The 27,294-nt window shown below is 33.7% G+C and overlaps 1 protein-coding gene across 2 annotated transcripts; it reads right to left on the reverse strand.

The window, feature by feature from the left end:
- Positions 1-37: 37 nt before the first annotated feature.
- Positions 38-21,456, reverse strand: LOC145558881 (serine/threonine-protein kinase 1-like). Of its 2 annotated transcripts, none has more exons than XM_081620251.1 (18): positions 20,599-21,456; positions 20,032-20,120; positions 19,806-19,913; positions 19,612-19,719; positions 19,260-19,350; positions 17,104-17,156; positions 15,473-15,535; positions 13,667-13,711; positions 12,382-12,417; positions 11,249-11,304; positions 5,797-5,878; positions 4,906-5,034; positions 4,507-4,657; positions 2,836-2,950; positions 2,117-2,333; positions 817-1,014; positions 612-700; positions 38-451 (listed from the first exon to the last, which is right to left on the reverse strand). In XM_081620251.1, exons 1-18 carry the CDS (start codon positions 21,401-21,403, stop codon positions 352-354), a joined length of 2,535 nt encoding a protein of 844 aa, XP_081476377.1. In that variant the 5' UTR covers positions 21,404-21,456; the 3' UTR covers positions 38-351. The 2 variants fall into 2 exon arrangements, with proteins under 2 accessions (XP_081476377.1, XP_081476370.1); XM_081620244.1 differs by having other exon boundaries at positions 4,507-4,660.
- Positions 21,457-27,294: the final 5,838 nt, after the last annotated feature.

The following is a 27,294-nucleotide window of genomic DNA, read 5'->3' on the forward strand; positions in this document are numbered from 1 at the left end:
CCATGCACAAAACCAGCAATAACCACAAAAACAAAGACGAAACAAAGAACATAAATCCAGGCTTTCATCAGCTGCATCTACTTCTTCTGTAAACAAAAGTTTCATATCTACATGTTTGTGTTCAGAAATAAATTTGATTGTTCCTGCACTAATAATAGCAAGCCAGAGCCTGTTCATCAGCAGTTCGAGAACAGAACCACCTCCAGTACTTGCTGGCATAAAAGTTTTCTTAATTGAAATAAAAGGCATCATAAATACAAAATGATGCACAGTATAGAAGCAGAGAAAGTTAAGGCAAAAGAAAGAGAGACACGCAAGTACGCAACTAAGGAATCATTTTGAGCTACTAGCCTACAAGCGCAGAATGGTTCTCAGAGTATCACTTAGATTTTGAATAGTCTGTTGTTCTTGTGCTACTTGCAGATCTTGAAGTGGCATCTCTTCATAGCACCTGTTTCAAATTAGACAATCCAGATGAAACCTTTCACAATTTGATTCACTGAAACAAAACCATTCTAGTATAGGGACGACACAATCAACATATCACAGAAAGCAAAAGGCTTTGTATATGCGGTATCAAAAGAAGTGACAACATACAAATAGTAACTTACATTTTGTGATAAGCCAGAGCTTGAGCCAGATTCATAAGTGTGGGACTTGAGGTAAGTCTTTGATAAACGCTTGGTGGAAGGGCCATCGGCTGCTTATGCAAAGAGAAAGGCAAAAGGAAGGGAAAAAAAGAGTTAAAAACATACTGAACCTAAAGGAAAATAAACCACATAACCCTAATCATAAAAACAGACTAAGCAATGAAACCTCATTTTGTCCCCGCCTCTTTTTTGATTGAGCATCCCCAGCAAAAAGTTCTTGCAATGCTTCCGCAGCCACCATCCCACTATTTTCTTTTTGCTTCCCCCCAAATACATTATCAGATAAGAGTGCAATAGGTGATATGTCAGTTGCCCTCAGAAAAGGAATAGGCACCGTATTTCCAGCTGCATATATTGACCAAAGCTACAACGACAATGCAATTCAGATAAGTGAATGCTATAAAATACCCAAAAAAAGATAAATGTAAAACAACATTCCAAAAAAATATTAATTTAAAACAACACTGATGTGATTCACTAACAATGTGCAAGTTACCTCAAAGAATGTGTAAGTTACCTCCATAAGCAGGCGGGTAAATGTTATTGATCTTGAGGAAATAGATCATGGAATTAGGCTAGATAATGACCTAGGGATCTTATATACAACCCCGTTACAAAAAAGGGAACATGTCCCATACATAGGCCCAAACAGAAAAATCATAACCCAAGATAACAGATACCATCATTTTGTTGGGGCAAACAGATTCAAGTATATTCAAATAATGAACAACATAAATATATTTGGTAACAGATAGAAAGATTGTCGATAAGGGGTCAAAGTATCTGATCTCATGGACCAACTTATGCAAAGTAACCATTCTAAACCTGTAATATCTTTGTTTGAGGCACTTCAGCAATGGTAATAGGTACAAAAGCAAATGAAAAAAAAGTGTAAATTGACATTATTGTTTCGTATAACTACATATCTGATTTCAGAGAAAAGTGTGCATGATATATATATTCAACTACTACAAGCAATAGACAATTTTAGCATAAGCTCTGTTCATTTTTTCGTTTGATGATTAATCTCAAGCAACTTTTACTTTTTCATCCCTAAGATTCTACGAAACTTAACCATTCCCCTCCAAATTTTTTGTGAATTTTAGTTCAAGTTAACAGAATACCTTGCCTCTACTGTGAATTTACTAATGTGCATAGATAGTTAAAACAAGTAAAATGAATAATTTGCAACAACTTCACTTTAAGCATAAGCCATGGGAGCTAGAAGATGACATCCTGTAGCTAATTTACCGGGACACACAATAATCATGGGTCAAAGTACTTAATACATAACAAGACATCCACAAAATCAGCTAAAATGACAATTTGTGGAGCAAATAGCAAAGCTTTGAGCACATCATTCCTGTTAAGAACCTACAATAGATCGAAGAACAAGAAATTGTACACCTAAAAAGTATCATTGTAATGATCACATCAAGAAGAGAGTCAAAATAAAAAAAAATAACCTTGTCTTGCGCTGAAAATGTTTTTCGACTGACAGTTTCACTCCTAGATTGGTCACCCAAACCACCACTGCCTCCAACCTTTGTCTGACATGTTTTGCTTGCCATACGGTTCTGTAAAGGAACGGTTGCTGCAATGGATTCTCGATTGACTCCACTAGCAACAAGCAATTCTTTCTCATGTATATTTGTGGCAGCACTGGTAAATGCTTTATTCCCCCTGAAAAAAATATACAACAAACTAGTCAACCTCCAAAACTACGTGAAGCATATAAACACCTAAAGTTAACCGCCGCAAAAGGTGAATAATTGAATAAAGCCATACTTCTAATGTTCAGGAGCTTATCAGTGCACAAAATGTAAGCAAAAGCAAATAAAAAATGGAGTACGAAAATTAGTTTATTTCTCATTTTCTCGTACAGATGATGGTTATAATTAATACGCTGATGAAAGATTTAGAGACTGATTCCAAATTTGAACCATGTTCTAATACTAAGCTAAAAACATCAGTTTCTCACGAGACATTTTAATTTTTCAAAAGTTTTAAAAGAGAATAAAGTGCAGGTCAGGTACTTAACGTTACTATTACCTAGATGACTTTAACATGATCGGTTCTCTCTTTAAGGCCTGGCTCAACCCATAAACATGATTTTGGAAATTTTCTTTCCAAAAGATACCATGGCACAAGAAAAGTATCAATTTGCTTGGGAAAAAACAAATACCTTTGATCAAATATTACATCTGATTTAACACTCAGTGAGGAAACTTCAGGACTGCCATAAAATGATGATGTCTTCTCTTCGTCCCCACCATGAACTACAAAAGTTCCAAAATCACCTGCACAGAGAAAAGACCACAAATGTTGTTTGCCAAAACATCACAATCCACAGCTAAAAAGAAAAGTTTCAAAAGGACCAGTTAAACCAGAAGACAGCAATCACAGGTAATTCCATCAAGTGTTGTTTCAGAGCACAAGGCTTGCACCAAAGAGGTTTCAGTGCCCTTATGATATTATTTGTGTGGTTTCAACAGCAACAAAGACCAAACATTAGTCTTGGTACAGGGAGGACGAATAGAGGCAGGCAGAGAAGAGAGAAAGAAGAGCTGTGTTTGGTTAGGCATCAGCAAGGGGTTGTCAATGGCCAGCAGTATAGAGGAGGCATTGTGATAGGTGAGTCTGGACGGTAGGGAGGGAGGTGCTTGCGGCGGTTCACTTAAGGGGGAGAAAGAGTTGTGAGAGGGAATGCGACAGAGTGGGTGAGGGAAGGGAATGAGCCAATGAGGTAAGCGTGGTGGTGGAAGACGAATGTTCTAGGCAGGGGGGTTTGAGGCGGTGGAATAATTGTGGTGCTCACAGTAGGTGAGAAAAACAGGAGGTTTATGGGCCGTGAAGATGCTGGGATTTGGTGCAGCGGTGGACGGTGAGTGATGGTGAGTTGAAATAGAGGAGAGAAAAAAGGGATAAAGAGGGTTAACCGTACAAATATTAACCATGGTCCATAGTAAATTATACCAAATAATATTTTTTATGTTTTAACCTTCATTAATGCCAACATCACCAATGCTATTAGTCAATAGAAAAGGGTTAACCGAGATAATAGCTTTTTTTTCATTTACCAAATAAAAAGTGCAGCTACATAGGACCAATGAGGATCCCCCCCCCCCCCCCCCCACCCCACCCCACCCCAAAAAAAAAAAAAAAAAAATGTTATTAACTAGTGCTCAAATGTCAAAATGTTTGATTGATACTAGACGAGTAGACAACAAGTACAGCTTCCTACAAGGGGACCTACCAGTATAATCTGTACCACATAGCAAGCTATGATGGAAGCTTACCAATTAGTGAATAACAGTTGGAAACTTTCATTACCTCCTCTGTTCTTTTAATGCTAACAACTGATGTTTCATGCATCCTAAACCATTACTTTAGCCATTAATATCTTCAATTATGTATGTGTAGAAATTATACTCCCTCTGTCCTCAAATAAAAGTCTCATTTCACCCAAAACTCTTGTCGCAAAAAATTCTCATTTAACCTTTATCAATTTATATTCATTTTCAAACAACCAAAGCCCACTATCTTGTGTTTAATATACATCTTTAATCAACCAAACCCCACTATCTTCTTATTTTTTTACCTTCCTAAAAAGTTGTGCAAAAGCCAAATGGGACTTCTATTTGGGGACAAAGGGAATAAAATGTCGATATTTTGAAAGTTTACACGTCGAGGCAAATCTAAAAAGACACCAAATTATTATTTATGTGAATAGTGTTGAATCCCAGTTGTTCTAATAAAAGAATGAAGTATATAGAGGATTATAAGAATAAAAAATTAATGTTATACTCAAAAGGAATAAGAAACCAGAGTTCAAACCATGAATGTAACAGAGTACCTTCTCCAATCAGTTCCGCATCCTGCAGAGCCTGCTGCTTTGCTGAGCCTGCAACCTTGGGTATCTCATTTTTATTTGTCAGCGCAACATTGATAGGTTTTGATGGAACAGTGTCACCAAAATCCTGATTCACTTTTGGCACCTCCACCTGCTGCTATTTTGCAAATTAAAAAAAAATAGGGATGAGTATGTCCAATTTTATCTTCCAAAAAAATTTGTGCCTATTTCTATTGATTTTGAAACATCATCAACACAAAATAGGACCATTTAATTTATTAGTGGATAAATTTTATACACAGAAAAGATACGTTGCAAAACAAACATTGAATGATACAAAGGATCTTCATCAGATCGAAGACAGACAAAACTATACAAAACAAATGAGTTCTACGCACATACCCCTGCCAACAAGGTTCCATCGGTAAGACTTTGAGCTTGAAGTACCATAGATTCCCTGGCTTTTTTAGCCTTCTCAATCTTTGGCAACATTGCAAATGCTCCTCCTTTGCACTTATCAATGAATTTATGCTGCGATTGGTAAATGGAGGCGACAAAGATATAAGTCGCCCAAAAGACTTGTAGGCTAGCCCTGCAATAACCTAACAATTCTTTCTAGCCTAAATATCTATCCTCCTTTGCATCTATAAATGAATTTTATGAATATTGATTTCCCATCAAGGGCTATATCTTATACGTAGTATGTAAATAAAAAGCAAAGCGTGATACACAATTTTTAAACTTTAAATAAAAAAAATAGATGGACAACAATCTTTTTAGTCTCTTTTCTTAAACAATAATTTAATATAAGCTTTCGTTAATTTAGTTTAAAAATTAAAAAAATCTACTAAACAAAAATATGAAGTCTGTCGAAAAAAATGCATTTAAAAGCAGAGACAACCAACGGAAAGTTGCAAAATTACGAAAATGTCAATAATGACAGGTAAGATCTTGAGCGTCATTTATGAAGATTTAAGGACCCAGATTGACTCTTTGTGCTCATAATAGGCTATGGTATTTGTGCTATACATAATTTCAAAATTTTTTTATTTATAAAAAAAAAAAAAAAAAAAAAAAAAAAAAAAAAAAAAAAAGGTGTGCACCTGATCAAAAGCCAGACATGAATAAATATTGAATTGAAACAAGAAGCTTACACTAGCTGTTTTTATGGTGGGAAAAAAAATTAACAAAAACATAGCAGGCACCCGGCAGAAGATATCGAAAGAAGTTTAAGGAGAAAATAAGACACCACCCACATTTCTGGCTGCTTTCAGCAAGCACATACTTAACTACCTTCAACATTTCAGGAGCAGTAGGACGCAAACGTGGATCCTTGGTTAGACATTTAGCTACGAAGTCATGAAATATAAGAGACCTGTGAAAAGTTAAAAATTTATGTCAAATATTTTAACGTTAACAATATGTACCAGTCCAATTATTGTTGTCTACACACTAAACTATCCGTATATCATCCCTATTATAAAAGCCGACTGTTAGGGACTCAATATCCAAATTTTGAACTACCTATAAATATAATGCCCTTCGAGTTGCTATCTTACAATTGAACAGCAATTAAATCAATAGGCTATGGAAACGATTATCAGTCAGCCAACTCACTAAAATTGATCATATAAATTTAATTATTATCAAATCTCAAAAAACAACTTCATATACGAAAAAAATATGATTATTTCCTTTTAAAAAAAGATTTTGCTACTTTACACTACCTTTGTTCCTTTTTGTTTGTCCCATCTAGAATATTCCATTGAAAAAGAAAAACTTTCACTATGAGTATTCATAATGATATACATAGAAAAAACATACTCATGTAAAATCTTGTTAGATTCATCTCAATGAGTAATTACAAAATATATTAATTTATAAAAAAAAAAAATTAAACTTGAAGTTGAAGAAAATATTGCGCACGGGTGTGCATTTAAAATTGATGCAAAATGTCAAATGGGACAAGGAAAAAGGAACAGAGGTAATACTATACTATCTTTGTTAAATGGTATACAAGATCAATCTTGCAAATACACAAGCAATCTTTATAATCTATACTAAAAGCGAATCCTTTCACGGCACTTGTCATTACCTTGTGAAAAATTTTCCCCGCCTTTTACGCTTCTTTCTTTACTTTCTTTTTTTTTTTTTTTTTTTCAAAATCTATAAGTAAACTATTTATACCTTATGATTTTATTTTTTTTCCAGTTTGACAATCATATTTCATATATACCCAAAAAAAATATTTCTAAATATCTTTTATGGCCTGTTTGGTTGGCCCAATTACATTGTTTGGATTTACTTTAAATTTGGGAATTGGATTTGACCCAATTCCAAGATTTTTAAAACATAAGTTAACTATGATTGAATTGAAATTCCAAACCTAAAGCTTTCATTTCAAATTCAACATTCAGTTAAAAAAAAAAAAAAAAAAAAAAAAAAAAAAAAAAAAAAAAGAGGCCCAACTTTCTCTCCTATGCCTAATTAGCCAAATTCTCTCTCCTAGGGCTGGGCTCCCTATCTCTCTCCTCCATTGAAGAAGATTGTGAGTTCTCTACTATAAAGCAGCGTGTTCTTCTCCATTAAAGGAACTAGTGAGATTTCTCTCCTCTCTCAAAGTGTATTGTCGAATCTCCGTTTAAGCGATATGTGAGCTTTCATGAGTACCTTAATCCTCCATTGTAGTGGCTTTCGAGATTTCTATTCACCATTAAAGAAGACCTTGAATCTTCCATTAAAGTGTACCTTAATCGTTCTTTGTAGTGGCTTTTGAATTTCTCTACTCTTCAAACCTCCTCATTTTTTTTTTATCAATTTTTAAGCAATTTTTAAGATGGAGGTTACGGAAATGCGCATGTTAAGGTGGATGTGTGGAAACACTTTAAGAGATAGAATCAGAAATGAGGTTATTCGCAAGAAAGTAGGTGTGGCGGGCATTGTAGATAAATTAAGGGAAAATCGTCTGCGTTGGTTTGGACATGTAAGACGGAGACCCGAGGGTGCACCGGTGCGAAGAGTGGAAGAGTGGGACCATGGAGGGATTAAACGAGGAAGAGGGAGACCAAAGATGACTTGGTTGGAAGGAGTGAGGAAGGATATGAAGTGCATGGATTTACGTGAGGATGAAGTTTTGGATCGTAAGGGATGGAGGAGAAAGATTTATGTTGATGACTACACGGAATAATCAAATTTGGTTCATGTTAGCCGACCCCACTTTTGGGATTAAGGCTTTGATTGATTGATTGATTGATTGATTCTGACCGATTATTGAAGCAATAACATTTGCAAAAACTAATTTGATTTTTTTTTTTAACCTTTCCCAAACTATACAGAATAAACGTGATCGGAGGTATCCAAGACTATAGTGAATTTGAAATGATTTATTTTGAAATCCTAAGTTTACCCAAATAGGAAATTTGTATTTGAAAGTCCGTATTTGAAATTCCGAATTTGAAATTCCAAATTTGAAATGAAATGTTCGTATCCAAACACTACACTATATACTTTATGTAGTATTTTGTAATATTATTGTCAAAAATATTTAAAAACCGTGCATTGCACAGGATTTTAACCTAGTGGTTGCATATATGACTAGTATCTCATGTTCCAAAGTATATAGCTAGATACATGCACCCTAATATCCGGTGTTTAAAAGAGTAAAAAAATTACAAATTTTGAACATGTTAGAACAAATGCTAAAGAACTAGACCTCTCAAACAAAAAGAGTAACAAGTTAGATTCTCTTATTAATGCAAAGTGTTGATTTATTTCTTTATGCCTTGTATGTTATATTCTCTTCCTTTTACATTATTACAGCAATGTAAAAGGAAAAAATTGAAGTTAAAAAATAAATAAATAAATAAATTAAATAAAATAAAAAAAAACTCGAATCACTAGAAAATAGTTTCGGTGGGGAAAAGGTTACCAAAAACTTCCATGGGGCCTGCATCTAAGTGATCCACTCCCCTCCCCACCCCCCCACCCCCCTCACTCCCTCCCTCCCTCCCTTTTTAGGAGTCACACTTTGACCGGCACATAGTTTTAGGCAATTAAATTGACTTAGATATAATAAGAGGTAAGTAAGGTAGTAGGAGTATTAAAAGATATTGTAAAACAAAGAATAGTGGACTTAATAATTTATTGAAAAGTAAATGATAAGAGAGGAAAGGAAAAAAAAAAAAAAAAAAAAAGTAGTAGTAGTGGGTTAGGGTGGGGACTAAACCTGTCAAAAGCTGATCCGACTCGAATAATTTACTCAAACCCGATTATTAAACAATCTGTTTGAACCAGGGAAAATTGTGACCCGACCTGAAACCAACCCTAGACCCGAGTTAACCCGAGTATTTGAGACCCAAATCCAAACATGAACTTACCTGAAGATGACGCAACCTGGATGTAACCCGTAAATTATTGACATGAACCAAACTCGACCTGAACCGAGATTAACCCAAATCCGTTTTAACCCGCCAAAACAGGAAATTTAACTCAACCTATTACTAACCCGACTCAAATTCAACCTGACCTATTACCTGTTACTTGACCCAACCCAAATTCAACCCGAAGTTCCTAACCCATTTTGTACTCAACGTAACCTGCTATTGACTTGACCCGATTTCAAATCACCTAAAATTCAATTTAGACCACCTTATCAATTTATAGTTCTATAGCTACGTAATCATTTCTAAATTATTTCTACTAAAAATATGATGTTCACCACGCAAAAAAGAATATAAGATTATATTATATGAAATTGATGACATCTTGTGTGTGTCACTTGTGTAGTTGTGTGCTTGTGCAAACGAGTTAGTTTGAGAAGTTCAATAGTCAGTAGTTCAATACATATGACTCCTTACATAAACTAATTATAGCTATTTGCTCATTTCTAAGTGTTAGCATATATTCACTAAATATTCTATATTTCTTTATTATTGTAAAAATAAAGTAGCTAAATAAAGATATATACAATAAATAGAGAATACATACTAAACACTTCCTCCGTTTTTTTTAGATGACATGTTTCTTTAGTCACATTTGTCAATGCACAAATTCAACCATTAATATCATTTATTACCAATAAGTAAAAATTATTAAAAGGTGATGTATTGAAAATATATATCATCACGAATCTAATAAGATCCCACATGACTATATTTTTCAATACATATAAAGCACAAAATACGGTGAAATAGGAGTGTGTGAATAGTGCTAAAGTCAAAACGTGACAACTTAAAAAAACGAAGGTAGTATGTTCTAAGTCGTTACTCATAAAGTCGTAACTTTGTAAGGCTAAAGCTACTCTATGTACCCGGACCCGATATGACCCTGAAATCAACCCAAGACATAAATTAACCCAATTTAACACCCGAACATGACCCGACTTGGAAATGACACGACCTGATTATAACCCACAAATTATTGACTCGAATTGAACCTAAGACAAACCTGATAATGACCTGACCTAATTATAATTCACAAATATTGACTTGAACCGAACCCGACTCGAACCCGAGAATGCCCCTAACTCATTTTAACCCGTTAAAACCCGAATTAAACCCGACCTGTTGTTGACTCGACCCAAACCCGAACCAAACTCGATAACTCGATAAGATGTTTGACCCGACGTGCCCCAACTCAAGCATGACCCAACTAGAACCCAACCCGCATAAGTTACGACATTAAACCAAATTAAACCCGACCCGAGTTGACCTGACCCACGCTAACCCAACCCGTTTACCCGAATTGGCAACTCTATTGGGGACCATGAGAGGAAAGAGATATAGTATTAAAATGCAGTTTTTAGTAGCAGCTTTACCTTGAGGGGCATTTGGTTCAAATAATTCAATATCTCTAATGTTTTAAGATATTTCAGACCCAAAAACTTATACCTAATATTATATGTTTATTTATATTCCGTAATAAAAGTCAAATCCATACTTTGCATTAAAAAAATTAGATCTTCCGCTCATTGTCTAGTATCCCTTTTCCTCATACATTCCACGGATACCATTTCTATTTCCTGATCTAATATGTTCCTCATAGGCTCCCTCTTCTGCTATGATGCTATATCTGCCACTCTCTGCTTAAATAATTAGCATAAGGCAGATGATCAATTTGGATATTAAATTGATAATCTTCACTAGCCGGAAGAAGAAGCCATAGAATAGACATCCCCAAGCTGACGAGCTGTATGAATCACCAAAATTCAACATCATCATCATCATATCATGCAGAAACATTTTTATGAATGCTAAAGTGTGTTGCCTCCACCTTCAAAACAGTAACTGTAACTAAATTAATCACAATTGATGATGACAGCCTTGGACAGGGGATAGAATTGACTGATTATATATATATATCTTTTTTGGGTTGACTCCAAGGGTGAGAATTTTGGCTGAAACCCTCCTCCTAGGGGTATGATAATCCCATACCCAGTTTCCCAGACATCAAGCATGGGAGTTGTTGATTGTAAACCCTTACCTGATTCCAAAATTGTTTCCCCTTCAAAGAGACTTACTTTGTAATAGAGAAGATAGGACTTGGGTAGTTTAGAAATTACTTCTCCGTTTAGCAACACTTTGACTTTAGCACTATTCACATATATAGTATTTTAACTACCTTTAATGATTTATAATTAAGAAAGAATATAGTCATGTGAGATGTTAAATTCGTCATGCAACTGCTATATGACAAGTCCAAAAACAAAATTGGGTAAACAGAATGCTACAGAAAAACAATATGATACCATTTTTCTTTGTCTTCGAGCATTGGAGCAGGTTCAATAGATATCATGAACAGAACCTACTAGAGCAAAGAGGAAAAATTAGAGAAATAATACAAAATTACAATACATATATAGCAAATTTTGGCACCACAAGGGTGGGAAGATCTGATGATAACTACTTTACACAGATAGCAAACTCAGGAATTAGACAAGTTGGAAGCTTTTGAAAGTTGTTGACCAATGTGTCCATAATCTCTCTCCCTTCTTAGAAGGGTAGCACTTAAAGTTTCTTGCAAAAGATATGTAAGCTCTTCAAGCTACTACATTAAATATACACTAGAATGTACCCGTGCTAATGCACGGGATATAAAATGTAGGGTTTTTTTTAAATAAAAAAGAAAATTAGGTGAGGATGTTACTGGTTTTTTTTTTTTTTTAAAAAAAAAAAGAACAAAAAAGAATACATATAAAGTAAGTATGATATTTTGGAGTGCTGTGGTGAAAAAACATTTTTATTATAATATAGATGTGAGACTGCTCAACATGGCAATATATATGTATATTCTTCAAACTACTACACTAAAGCTATGAACAGCATAATGCAATTCCATAGTCCACAGCTAACTTGAAAAGATGAGTAGTACCTAATCTAATTTCAATGCGGACAGAAATGATATTTGCATCAACCAAAATGCTGGATTCAGATATATCCTTTGCTTGGACCAAAGGGAGGCAGAAAATTTCCTTATCTAGCCATTCCAACATGTGCTTTTGCTATCAAGCTTTTGATAGAAACAAGACATCTATTATCTGGTGTTCCATTGTTTTAATTTCCAATTCCACATTGGTATCAAATTTTATAACTAAATAATGACATAATACTCTATATACACATGAAAGCAAAAACATATAATTGGGGGTTACTAAGCAACAAAAAAAGTCATTAGAGGTCAGAACTTGAGAGTGTAATATGCAATGGCCCCATACAATGCTATAACTAAAAAGGTAAAATAAATAAATAATTATTTCAAGAAAAATAAATAAATAATTAAAACTCTTTTTCTTAGAAAAAGTCATTAAACAGGAATGAAGCAAATACCCACACAAAAACAAAAAAAAAATAACACCACTGAGGAACTAATGATTGCACTAACCCGCATTGGATGCACCGATGATCTAGGAGGAAGCCCCTGTAACAAATTAAATAATTGAGTGTGTAAATTTGATAATTCCATAACTCCATATAGTGCAGGTAATCATAATTGAACAGAGGGGGTTTCTCAAGCTTAATACAAGTACTCTATTCTTCTCAGAAACATACAAAAAAATAATGTACCCTATTAAACTTTTGTCCTCCAATCTGCTATGCATTTCAACAAATATTAGATAGTGACAGCAGAATAACACATGTGAATATAAGATAGTGATGTAGCAACTGTTTCTTCTCTTTATCTATACTTATATATTTTTAGGCGTTCCTAAAGCAGAATATGTGCCACATGTCACCTTTTCAGAGCTCTATGAACACAACATGTCAGCAATATGTGTCACGACGTGACACATCTTTAAACACAATAAAGATGATATGTCACCTTCACAACATGTATTAGATTTGAACCATTTGACAGCTAAAAAATGCTTATACAAGGAATTGAACTTGAGACCAACAAGTATTTAGTTACAAGTCCTACCATCTTAGCTATTTATTAATTGTGCTTTTCTATCCAACATTACAGTTAACTTAAATAAGATAATTAGTGTTTAATTGTACTATTTGATTCCATTAGGTAAGATCATAAGACAATTTCACAACTTTAATTTTGAAGTTTGAAAAACTCTGTATTGTTTTCAATATGATGAAAAATAATAATTTTATTTTTCTGTTAAATATAACATATCAAATATTGAATATGATTTTCAATACTAATCTTATTGTAAGTTTTGAAATTTCAAGATAATTATGAAAACGCTAATAAAAAACAGTCGAACATGACTAGCAAATTAAACAAGTACAAACTAGTAACTTGGGGCATCACCCGGGCCACACACTAGTTCTATTATATAAAGCTGTTGATTCTCCCTATTCCCCCCACCCCCCACGTGAAAATAAATCACCGCCTCTGGCCTAAATTTTTTTTAAAAAAATCCAGCATAATTTTCATTTTTCAAGATCTGGTTTCAATATCTATGCATCACAGTGTCATTTACATAAACAATATCAATATATGTTGAATGCAACTGTGTAAGCCAATGCACTTTAATCAAATTTAATCTTTCGTATAATGTGTGAAAATGGCTAAAACAACATATTTTGGACCAGAGTGTTATTTTTCTCCTTTTCCTTCTTCACGTCTAGATAAACAGAATAGTAAAAATATGGAGGTTTCCAACTTTCCATCAAGGAGAGGAGATACAATTGTCAGAGACAAAGGATGTTACCTCTGCCATCTCAATAGCAGACACTCCAAGAGCCCAGACATCCACCTAAGAGGCAAAAGAGTAGAATATATATGTTAATTTTAACCACTTCTGCATATATATTGACTGCAAAGGATACAGTACAGAACTTAGAAAAATTATACCTTGCAAACTTGTAGATCTATATCATACATTATTGCCTTAAAGTTTATCTATTTCAGTTTATCAATATTAACATACTGCTTGGCCCTTAACTCACAAATAAATTGCAATGACAGTTGCCCCATTTTAACAGAAAAGTGACAATAAGATTAACATAGTCAATTTGAAAATAAAAGCCATAATAAAGATAATAGAACAAAAAAAATCAGCGACAGCAGATAATTTTTTTTTTTTTTTTTTTTTTTGATAACAAAAATAAATAACCAAACAAATTAGACATAAACATATCATTCGATCCACAAAACAAACATATGACCCATTAAGCTCTAAGACACAAGCAATAAGATTAATTCATTAAACTTCCACACAGTCCCACGGATAATTTTTCAAGGCAATCCTCCACAAAAAAGCTACAAAGCTGAACATCAGGCTGATATTGTACTTCCAAGATTTTCCATTTGAGTGCAGCCATGTGCTTCATTGTGAGCACTAGTCTTTCTACATATGTAGATAAGATTATTTTCACAAAATTAATAATTAATAAAAGCCTGAGGTTCTAGCCTGTCTCAACTGGTTCTATAAAATCTAAGAGATGAAAATATTTCTAAGCCCCTTTGTGCTTTCAGTATAAAGCATTCGATCATATCCCAACATCCTTTTCATCTTCTATTCTTTATGATACTCTCATAGTGAGTTAGTTTCCAGATAATGAAATCCTTAGCAGGAATTTCTATTTAAAAATCAAGATCATAAGATCATGAATCGAGGAAGCTAAAGAAATTTCTTGATTTGCGAGGAGCCTTTTTGTCTGTAACATGATATCTAAGAGTTAAATTGAGCAAGACTTTTCTTTCGCTAGCTTTTCATAAGTGCCTGAGCAATCCGATTTAGGTTATACTTAAAATTGGAAGAGAGAGAGAGGAGGAGCTTATAAATCATTCAATTAAAAAGAAAAAGAAAAAGGTGAAAATCATGTTTACATAGCATTGGACAAAGTAGAAGCCATCAAAGTTTTCACAAACTTTGGTAATACATAACTCATGTATCTTAAGAACTATAAAAATACAATACATGTCACACTTTCGTATATAACTAATATAACATTTGGAAACAGGCTCAAACACTGTACCAAGGTTGCTGCAATACAAGTATACAGCCCATAAGTAAGGATAACAAACTCAGGTAATATGAAAGTGAGAACTAACAATTCTCAACGGAAAAAAAAAAAAACCTCCTTCTGTATCTCAATGTCAGCATGAATTGCATATAAGGAATTATACTTGCAATCCAACACAAAAGCGTTCTAAATCAAAAAATAAATAAATAAATAAATAAAAAATAAAAACAGCCTAGGTAAATGACAAAACAGAACATGGAATAGATAATTACAGGATATTAAAGAGCAGATCCAGGATGAGGTATGAACTTGATATTAATGAAGACAGCTCAACACTTCAACACATAGTATATACAAGTATACAAAAGTTGCCTTAAGCAAATCAAAAACATATTCTGAAAATTTTTAAAAAGGAGTTGAGAAATTCATCAAACTAAATGTGATTTTGAATTACACGGAGTGTATGGCCATGACAATAATACATTTATAAGATAGAAGTAGCAGTATAAACATAAAGGAACAAAATCTGAAGAACACATCTTAAGTACCTTTCCATCATATCGACTTTCTTGAATAACTTCTGGAGCCATCCAATGTGGAGTACCAATGAACTGAAGAAATTTTTTTTTTAAAAAAAAAAAAAAAAAGGGAGAGAGAATATACACACATCAGCATATGAGATCCATTACAAAAAAATTATTAGAATCAAAGACTGTATCAAACATGAGGGCATGGTGTTAATCACACTGATGATACCATGGTAGTATATATCACTAAAAATATATCAATTTGCTTTTGTTAGGATAATCACACTTTCAAGTATCATTTTCTTACCTTCAGCAAAGGCCAGGAAATCACAACAATAAAGATATCTAATCTCAGATGAGATTATGAGAAAAATTAATAGCATGGAAAATTCATCCCTACCACATTGTTAAGCATCTTGGTTCATCAATTCAAGGACAAATGGAAATTACAGATCTCATTTTTAACGCAAGATATATAAATTGGAAGAAAAATCCTCCAATTCCACAATAGACAAGAGATACCAATAAATGCATACAGCTCTAGATATTTGGCCTGAATGGATCGCACTAAAAAAATCATAATGACATTACAAATAAGTTCAAACATAACTCAGTCACCCTTGTCAAAAATGTAAAAATGAAAAGCAGAGTGACTCTTTCATAAAATACTAAAGTGTAAATGACTAATTGATTGTTCTGTACCATACAATTTAAACTAGAAGTAATCATCCAATATAATCAAGCCATATAAAGAGATCGTCATAGAGGAGTTATCTTATAAAATCACACTAGCTTTCAAAACCATGCAATGAACAGGGTGAAAAATAAAGAGATAATAGAAGGGGGTCATTTCATAAAACTTAAATTTTATAGTGTTATAAAGAGAAATTATGATATTGTATTCAGAAACAATGAACTACCCACCTATAAACTGATCAAAACATATCGTGTAATAGTTTAAGTCCTCATTTTAAGGGGATGAATTAATCTACTAAGTTTATTCTTACTTCCTCCGTTCTTTTAATATTGCACCATAAGGGTTTGGCACAAATTTTTTGGTAGTGAAAAAAAGGAGGAGAGAGAAAGATAAAAGTACAAATTTGTCCATGCGATTGTAGACATAAACCATAGAATCAATTGTTAAAAAGTAAGGGTATGTAAGGTATTCGTAGTGTGAACACAAATACTTGTTTTCCAAAAATGGATATGGTGCAATATTTGTGAAACTTCATTAAAAGGAAAGTGGTGTAATATTTAGAAAACGGAGGAAGTATAAACTTCTATGGATCTTAAGTATTCTAATGTTCAAGCTAATTCTAATAGTACAAAAATAGTGAATTTTGAATTGTCTATCCATGACTATACGGGTAATCAATTTACTTAACTTAATCATCTCAGGTGGATTAACAAAAATTAATTCTGTTTTTCTTTTTTTCATAAAGCTTTTTTATTATAATTTTTTATTATTTTCTTGATTTAATTCATTTACCGTGACATGCAATGCTTATGTGGAACCCCGTATCCTCTTGAAATTTAAAAAGATCCTCAATTTATTACATTTGACTTGATGCCTCATATATCTCCAGTTGAAACATTGAAGTTGAAAAAACAAAGGAACAAATTAAAGACAGAGAAAAAAATGTAAGCTATACCGTATTGCGTTTGGACATGGTTCTTGTCAGCTGTGCTGCGACACCAAAATCACCTACACAAGATAAAGAGAACACATTAGCTAATAAATCCATAAGGGTCAACTATCTTTATTAATGTAAAAGTAATTTCATTCAACAGTAGAAAACACCAGCCAATATTCTTAGGTCATGCATAGGCCATGAAAATGTATACTACGTAGTACGTACAAGTGATGGGATCATGGGAACAGACAACCACATATGGTTTAAGGCTCATTAAAGTCTACTTTCTTTTTGGTCCACTATGGCCCCAACCTTGAGTCACAGCAGAACAGACAGACCAAGGAGCAAAGAGCAAATCTGAGAACAATTAATTCCAAGTTCAAATAAGAAGCTCTTGCCTAAAAGTAAAAGAGAGGACTTCAAGCCTAAACCTTGGCCACTTTGCTTCATTGCATATTAAACCAGACTGATAAGTGTTCAAGGATTGCACAATCATTCACATCAAAAATCTGTAAAGTACGTACAGATATAAATTCCTACAGCTAAATAGCAGGGATTTTGAGGCATGCCCTATTTCCAGCATATACTATCTAAGCACGTTAATAAATCCAGAAATCTTTTGTGGTTGCATTTTTTTTTTTTTTTTTACCTAACATGCTGGTAGCAGGACTTTAATTGCATAGGCTTGTGTTTGACGGAAAATCTTATCCCCTGGCATTTCTGATAACATTTCAGTTTACAGAAATTGATTAAAGAGTCAGGGGAGAAGGACGGTGACCTTTATGATAAGATCACAGGGAGCTTTAATCAAAACATATTCTACTTGGAAAAGAGATGGAAATAAATGGTTCCTGCAATCTTTAGCAAAAACAAGGCTTTCGGGTGAATCCTAACAAGGTTCAGTAGCAAATTGGGGCCAAGCATCTCAAGTTTCCTACCAGACTACCCCTCACCCTCCCACCCTCAAGATCACAAGTAAATATCTTGCCACTTTGCAGTCATGCCCCTTCAAGCAGCACAATATACAAAATTCTAAACCACGTACATGTCATATAAAAGCTAAGTGCCTAACAGAAACACGGTATGCGACGTGCCATAAAAGGAATAAAAGTAAGCTAGCTAGCAATTTGTTTTTGTTAAATTCCTTTAGTTAGAAGGGGTTGGGAAAAAAGGGGGGATGGGGTTTGGTAAATGTAGTAGTTACTTCTCATTGATTGCTACAGCTTGCTCATAAGGGAAACAAGATGAAATAGACAGTGAAGCAAAGTTATCATCAAGATATTACGTTGAAACATTCTAGATTCTGTTTCTTCGTAAAACGTTTGTGAGGCATTTCAACTAACTTCAATATATAGTAACATTGTATAACCCATAAGATGCATTAATCACTTATCAAGACTATGCGGACAAGGGATAAGACTTCTTCTCAGCAGAAACACTGCAGGTAAAACTTGTGCATTGTTATGGTTATACGAAATGAATTACCAAAAGATCAAATATAAATAGCAATATAAAAGCTTTAGATCGTAAAACAGTAAGAATGCTGAGAGGCGTGGTCTTAAAGCAAGATTTAGGAAGGGGCAAGCAACAGAGTGAAAAGAAACAAATCTTCCGTATTATCTCAATAAATTCTAGATGAGCACCCATTTTTTTTCCATCCAAAAGTGGAAGTCTCCACAATAACTAAACCGGCAGAACTGCCAAATCAGCAGGTAGTTAAAACAAACATATATATGAAAAATAAAGATTCATGAATTGTCCAAATAATGCAGCTTATAGGTAAAAATAGGAGAGCCAAACAATAAGTAAAGGAATTAAAGGCAACTGATATAGCTCCAGCATGTGTTTCAGACTAATTGCCAAATTATACAGAAATATGTCAGCCTGGGACCTAATGGAAAGCTGGAAACAATCTCTTATTTTTCTAGTAAGGTTGAATATAATTATAACCCAACCCCACCCTGACCAAGGCTGGGAGTTCATATAGAGGCATTGAGATATTGTTATTATTAAATCAGCTTGGTAGCTAGTTTGTGACAGAATAATGAAAAGAAAGGGAAGAAACAGAGCGAGAGGAAAGAGATCAAGCCAGCACGCTACAGAGGATGCTAGACAGTCATTTAACGTGGTGGTACATAAGAAATCGACAATTAAGTGAAAGGAAAGGTTTATACCCAACTTCACTTCTCCTTGTTCTGTCAATAGTATATTACCACCCTTAATATCTCGATGAACCTTGAAGATTGAATGCAAATAAGCTAAACCCTACAACCAATGAGGCAATAACCTTAGTCAATAAGCAAACAATAGGGTTCACAAAATAATATATGAAAATCTAGAAATGCTGAAATTATCTTTCGTTAAGTCATTTAATTCCTTGGAAAAGATCATATGACACTAAACACAGTTCTTAAAATCCACTAAACTTCTTTCCAAAGCCTTCAGCTATAAATTATATGCCCATTCGCCCAAATCTTTCACAGAGCCTTCAAATAGAAAGTCACGCCAATTTTGATGTCATGATACCTTCAATGCCTCCCTACAAGTGTAAGCAATTTGATTTTCATCTAGAGGTTCTTCAGTAACATTCATCAAGTCAGCAACACTTCCACCCCCACAGTACTCCATCACTATCTGCCACAATATGACGATATCAACAATCACAGATACAATTCAAAAGTTATTTGATATTACTAAATGAAATCGAAATCAAAATTTACCCAGAGATACTCTTCTCCTTGGTAGCTACCAAGGTAACGGACAACATTAGGATGACTACACTGCTGTAACATTTCAATCTCACCACGAATCTCCTCATAACCCTCCTCCTACACACCAAACACATGGACAATCAAACGCAGCAGCTCAAAAAAAACAACTCTCAAAATAAAAGACTGAATCTCAAAAAAAAAAAAAAAAAAAAAAAAAAAAAAAAAATAAACGCACCCCTTCACTCAATGATATAACTTTAATAGCAACTAACTCTGAAGTCTTTAAATCTCTAGCTTTATAAACTGCCCCATAAGAACCTTTCCCTGATTTCACAAAGACATAATGAAAACATCAGCACCAATAAATTCAACATACTATTAATCAAAATCATTTCAAATACACAAAAGCTCAGCTACTGTCGCAAAGTACGCATCTATGTTTCCATCTCCATTCCATCATTCTTAACTTCATTTCATAGCTCTATAACATGATTTTCGTAGATACGGAGTATATCTCTACATATCATAGTGTCAAGTTGTCAACTATATCTATCATCAATTCACCAAAGCTTCTGATAAACATACTCAAACCAATCGATGATCAAATCAAAAATCAATATTCATGTAATTACTGCATTCATCATTTACAAAGTTAAACTCACATGTTTCAACAAATCAAACCAAGTTCAATCCAAATAGTTTTCTCTACTTTTCTAACATATGATCAACATCTCCTAAGTTCTCAAAACTAAAACATGATCATCAATAACAAATACTGAATACCTAAAGTCAAAGAATTCACCTAATTCATGAAGCAACTCATACTTTGTACTAGGATCTTCCCTAGCAATACAATCTGGAATTGAACTGGATGACATTTTACTCTGCAACTGTCTCATTTGTCCAGCAACATCATCCGATTGACTGGAACCGCCACCGCCTCGCTTACTCCTCCCACCAAACCCTAACTCCCCTGCTGCCTGCATACTCGCAACCGCCCTACTCATCGCCGAACCACCACCACCACCACTCTTCCTCACTACTGTCCCAGAAACATCATCACTCTCCTTCTCCCTCTTCTTTTTCCCCGGCTTTCGCACCACGAATGTCCCGAACTCTTCCTCATCCTCATCATCCTCCTCCTCATCATCATCATCCTCCTCCTCATCATCATCATCATCATCATAATCATCATTTCTCCCTTTCTTCACCACAAAAGTACCAAAATCACCTTCACCATCATCATCCTCATCTTCTTCATCATCATCATTCAATTCGACTGTTCTCGGGACAAATTTAGGTTTCGAAGGAGACATAAATGTCGGATTGCGTGATTTTCTGACAGAATGCGGAGCTTCCGAATGACGTTGATCGGGCTTGACGATGAAAGTGCCGGAAATGTCGTCGGAAGTTTCGGCGTCGAAATCGAAGGAGCCGGCGCCGCCGAAGTCCTTAGGAAGACGCTTGAGAAGAGGAGGGAGAGAGTCGTCGTCCATTTCGTCGTCGGTGGTGTTGTGGACGACGAAGGTGGAGAAAGTGTTGTCGGAGGGTTTCGCCGGAATTGATGGTGTTGGAGGTTTCCGACCACGTCCAGGGGAGAATTCCATGGATTTACAAGTAACACAATGGGGAAGAGAAAAGTGTAATGTATGGTTGGTGCACCCGGTGCACCATGCGCATGGTGCACCCGAAAAGAACATAAGGTATATTTAAAAGAATATGGGCAAAAAAAGAACATTATATATTTATATATATTTATAAAAAAATGAGCATAATATGTTCTTTAAGTTTGATGATTATGTTCTTTGAGTTTGAACTATATGTTCTTTATATTATACAATATGTTCTTTATATTATACAATATATTCTTTAATGTATGTACATTAAAAAAAAAAAAAAAAATCAATCACTCGAGTAACCAGAAAAAAGAACATGTTCTTTAATGTATTATCATGTTCTTTTTGTAAAGACTTTATGTTCTTTGGCTAGAGGTGATCAAAGTTAGAACGGCCCGACCCGATTTTGGACGGGTTTTGGGCAGAATTTTTTCGCCCCCAAAATCAGGTCGGACCCGACCCTTAAATTTAATTTATTGGGCGGGTTTGGGAATGCGTTTTATGCATTTTAGTTGATTTTTTTACTCGACCCGAAAAGCCCGCATGGCCGGACAATTTTGGGCACGAAAACTTCGGCCCAAAATTTGGCCCGACCCGAAAAGTGAGCTAATTTTTTAACCTTGGCCCGGCCCACCCAATGATCACCTACATCTTTGTCAAACACGAACATGTTCTTTTTTGTCAAATATAATGTTCTTTTTCAAACACGTTCAACACCTAAATAACCATGAAAAATAACATGTTTTTTTTTTAAAGACTTTATGTTCTTTGTAATGTCATGTTCTTGTCAAACAGAAACATGTTCTTTTATCAAACATAGGGAGTATGTTCTTTTTCTAACACTAGCATGTTCTTTTTTTTGCCCATGTTCTTAAATAACCATGAAAAATAACATGTTTTTTTTGTAAAGACTTTATGTTCTTTGTAATGTCATGTTCTTGTCAAACAGAAACATGTTCTTTTATCAAACATAGGGAGTATGTTCTTTTTCTAACACTAGCATGTTCTTTTTTTCCCATGTTCTTTAAAATATGTCTAATGTTCTTTCCGGGTGCACCATGCGCATGGTGCACCCGGGTGCACTATACTATTTTCAAGAAAAGTGTATCAGTTATTTATTGATGGTAATGTTACATGTAGTCCTAACGGAAATTAGTAATTCAGGACAAAACACATGCGTAAATTAGTGGTATTAGTGTTTATATTTTGATAATTTCTTAACTTTTTACGATTTTAAGTATAAATTTAATGCTTGTAGCCCTAAGGACTATCTATAATATTTTCCTTTATTCAGTTATGTTTTTTTAATACCAAGGTGCTCCAATTACTCTTCGAGTCTCTCTAATAATCAAATTTTGTTTATCACAAATCAAAATTACTACTCGAATTTCGGTTTTGGAATAAATGGCAAGACCGCTACTTAAAGTAGCAGTTTAACGGTTCAAAATAATAGAGTAATGAAAATTAAATTCAACATACTAGGTGATAACGAATACATTTAATTTATTACGGATTACTCCCTCCGTTTTTAAATACTTGCTCCACTTTCCTTTTCCGGCCGTTTTTAAATACTTGCTCCATTTCCTTTTTTAGAAAGCTTTTACAATATTTAATTCATTTCTCACACTTAATGGACCCAACATAATACACTCTCTCCTCTTATTCTTCCACTACTTTTGCTTTTTACAATTTTTTATTTTCTCAACTACCCCACTACCTCCATATTTTATTACCTTCTCCAAAATCTCCTAAAACTCCGCGCATGGAGAAATGAAGCAAGTATTTAAAAACGGAGGGGGTATCAAATAATAAATGTGAATTTATTATAATACGGAGTAATTATCGAAAAAAAAAACTGACATATACTATCAAAAGATCTTATTACACCAGTAAATGTGAATTTATTGTAATACGGAGTAGGCAACAAATCAAATAATTCATAGGTATCAAATCAAATTATTGTAATATAGAGTAGGCAACAAATCAAATAATTAATAGGTAATCAAAACAAAATTATTGTAATAAATTATTTATTAATACCTACTAGCCCTAATAATTTTGAGATAATAATTGTGAGTTAATATTAATTAGTCATAATTAATTATTAGAATAATATTTTTAGACTTTATTAGTCCGAATAATTAAAATACTCGTAATATTTAGCGTGAGATGATTTGACCAAAATCTAATATTTGTAATGATTTGTACAATAATCTCATTCATCCATTCTAGTTTGTATTTCATGTAGGAGTGCTAATCAAGATAAGTAGGGCATCTAGAGCACTCATCAAGAAATTCAACTAGTATAAATAAGTCGGGGATTTACAAAAGTATTATTGTTCATTCAATGCTTATTTACCATTTTCTCGTGGAGTGGAACTTTAAAGGATGTGGAATATGATAAAATTGCTAATCTAAGTTCACTTTACTAAAAAAAAATATCTAACAAGTAAAACTTTTACAGTGTAAAATTAATTTCAATTTAGTAAAAATAATAATTTTAGTTAACTAACAATAAGATAAAGATAATTGGGCTAAGACTATGTTTGGTTCACCTTTATTTTTTTTATAGGATACTTATTTCAAATCAGATCAGAATTACTCAGTAATAATTGTTAAATATCTATAATTTTACTAACACTATAATGATTAAATAAAAATATTGTTTTTACATAAATAAGTTTTGATTTTTAAGGAGTCTAATATTTTTTAAATCGCACACGTGTTGATTAGAGTTTATAGCTTTGTGGTTTATTTATTTTATTTGTGAGCTTTTCATTCAAGATCGTGATAAAAAACTGATGGTGCTATGATTTCCATGAACAAGGTTTTTATTAAAAAATTGTATATACTCGGTGACAGCCCAACGGTATAATCTTTTTTTTTTTTTTTTTTTGCTCATTTTAAATTTTTTTTAAATGAGCAAAAACCTACTCTTAGATGCACCTATAAATACCTTGATCACATTAATCAAAAGACTATCAATCTTTTATCATGATCTTGAATAAAATATAGAAATATAATAACCTCAATTTATTTAAAGTTACCAAATAAAATACAAAGCTATGAACCCTAATCTACATGTGCATTATTTATAATTATATTAGTTTTCTTAAAAATCAAAATTTTATTTTTTAAAAACAATAATTTTATTTCATCATAAATGTTAACTTCAAATCATAAGAATAATAGTAGCAATACACATACACACACACACACACACTGGCACACACAAGCTTGCAGTAGCAAAGAGGAGGAAAGAGAAGTGGTGCATGGCACCTTGGCTAGTGGTAGACTGTGGAAGGAGGTGATGACGGTGGTGGCAGACGCGAGAGAGAAGAAGGAATTTGGGTGGCTTTAAGAGGAGAGAAGAGAGAATATTTTGGTGCAAATGATTTGTGAAGAGGGGAGGGTTATTTATAGTGGTTAAAGAGTAAAAAGAAAAATTTAAGGTGGACTAGGATTATTAGAAAATAAGATAGAATTAAAAGTAATTAAATTAATTGAATGGGAATATGTCTAGATTAATTTGTGTTGAAAATTTTAATGAAAAGATGTATAGATTAACAACAATTTCATTGGAGGAGGAATGACATAAATTAATTGGGATAGGTTAGAAGAAGGTTCTTAAAACTAAATAACTAGCCTTTCTAACAAGTATGCCTTGGCTCATTTTCGTGTAATATGTGACATTAAGAATAAAATTGATACCATGCATGTTTTCAAGTTATCAAATACTCATTTCTTGTGTCTATATATAAGTTCTAACGTGATATTATTAATTGATGATTGTGTAAATTGGGTTGTATCTTGTATGGCTTTGCCCCAGTTCAAATAATGGCTCAAAGACTTGGATTCACAAGAGAAAAGGATTGAACATGCATGCATGCAATCAACTTGGTATCATTATTGTCATAGTAATTTTTTACATGTGATTAAAACAAAGTCTCTTTTTACCTAAAAGTTGTATAGCCATTTGAACCTTGAGAATTCTTCAGTTAACAAATTTTTTGCTCTTAACCGTAAGGAAAGTGATGAATTTCTGAGTTAGGACCAAGTGAATACCTTATCAGACGTATGTATAATGCTCATTGAACTTTTATGTTCACTAGATGAAGGTGATGGAAACAAGGAGACTTTTTAATTAAGACCAATTTTTAGTTATGAATGATGTATATGAAATGTGCACTTTGATCATGTGTTTACTTTATTACAAGATATCAATTACGGAGTGCCAATTATACTTATCTGCGAAAAGGGGCGAATACAAGGGTTTTTTTTTTTTTTTTTTTTTTTTTTTTTTTTTTTTTTTGTGAGTTCATTGAACTCACAGATTTTTCGAAAATCATATTGATTGTGGCTAGCATAGAGGGTAATAGATGTATTCAATTCAATTTATTTTTTCTTTCTTTATTTATTTATTATATTATTGCATTTATATATGTAGGTTTGGAAACAAGTTTTTAAGAAATCAAATAAGTGCATAAAGGGAATGAGCATCAATGTATTGTCATTTTGAGCCTTTATATTTCCTTGTCGCACATAACATTATGTTTATTCATTTAATCTAAACAAACAGTGAATTTTGGTGTTGTGTAAGGGGTTCTTATGCCTATAGTAACTCATGCTATTTCACTTTCCTTTTGTTTGTTGAAAACTTATTATTTTTTTTTTTTTAGTTATTTGGAACCTTAATTTAATTTCAGCCATTTTCAAAATAATAAAAAGGCCAAAAAAAAACTTACCAAAAATTGTTCAGAAGCAAAGCCATTACTTTAGGGGTGTTTAATACTACTTGTATTGAGAATTTAGATCTCTTAAGGGATGATTATAAGTGCACCGAATGATGATTATTATTATTATTATTATTATTATTATTATTATTATTATTATTATTATTATTATTATTATTATTATTATTATTATTATTATTATTATTATTATTATTATCCCTTCCCCATTCCCAAAAAAAAAAATAATAAATAAATAAATAAACAATTTAGGAAAAATTAAAAATAATAATCTCAACTTTCATCAATTTTGGTAGATTATATTGTAATAATTCGAACTTTAGGGGTCATCTTTTTTCTTCAATCCCTAATCGTTCAAAAAAAGTCAATGACCTAATATATCAGGTCACTTGACACGTGTCAAGCCCTGATTCGTCCAAAAAAAACAAGAAAATCGGATAAAACCAATGACCAACCTCCCCTCCCCCACCGCCCCACCCACCACCACTGCCCAGTCCGCCAACACTCCTTCGATGACCGCCGAAAAGCTAACGCTGGACCGTTGCTCTTCCCATGCATCGCCGCTTTCCCTCTTCCCTGAAATCCCCTCTAACCCCCCCACCCCGCACAACGACCACAAAAAACCCCTTTCCCACTCCCGAAAAACCCCAAAAAATCCTCTTCTACCGCGAACCCTAGTGGCTAGGGTTTTTTATGGTGGTGGGAAGGGTGTTTGGTGGTTTTCAGGAGTTGGGGAGAGTTTTAAAGGGAGTTTTGAGTGGTGGTGGTCACTTAAAAAGGAGTTTTTGAGTGGTGGTTGCCGACAGAAAAGGAGGGGAGGAAGGTGGGTCGCATCACCGGCGTCGGGGGAGGGGGGAAACCGGCGTTGGGCGAGGGGAGAAATCGGCGCAAAGGGAAGGGGAGTAGCAGCAACCGCCGACGGCTAGGTTTGGGTGATCGAATTCTGGGTTAAGTTTTTTTTTAAATAATGCTTTTAACCAATTAACTCGTGACACATGTCACTTAAAAAAAAACCCATTCAACCGGTAACCAATATTTGGGAAATTTGGATTGAAACCCTCAAAGTTCGGATTATTGCAATACAATCCAAAGTTAGAGTAATTATTCTACTAAAATTGATGAAAGTTGGGT

This window comes from Chenopodium album, chromosome 1 (genome assembly GCF_948465745.1).
Source record: "Chenopodium album chromosome 1, dcCheAlbu1.1, whole genome shotgun sequence".
NCBI lineage: Eukaryota > Viridiplantae > Streptophyta > Magnoliopsida > Caryophyllales > Amaranthaceae > Chenopodium > Chenopodium album.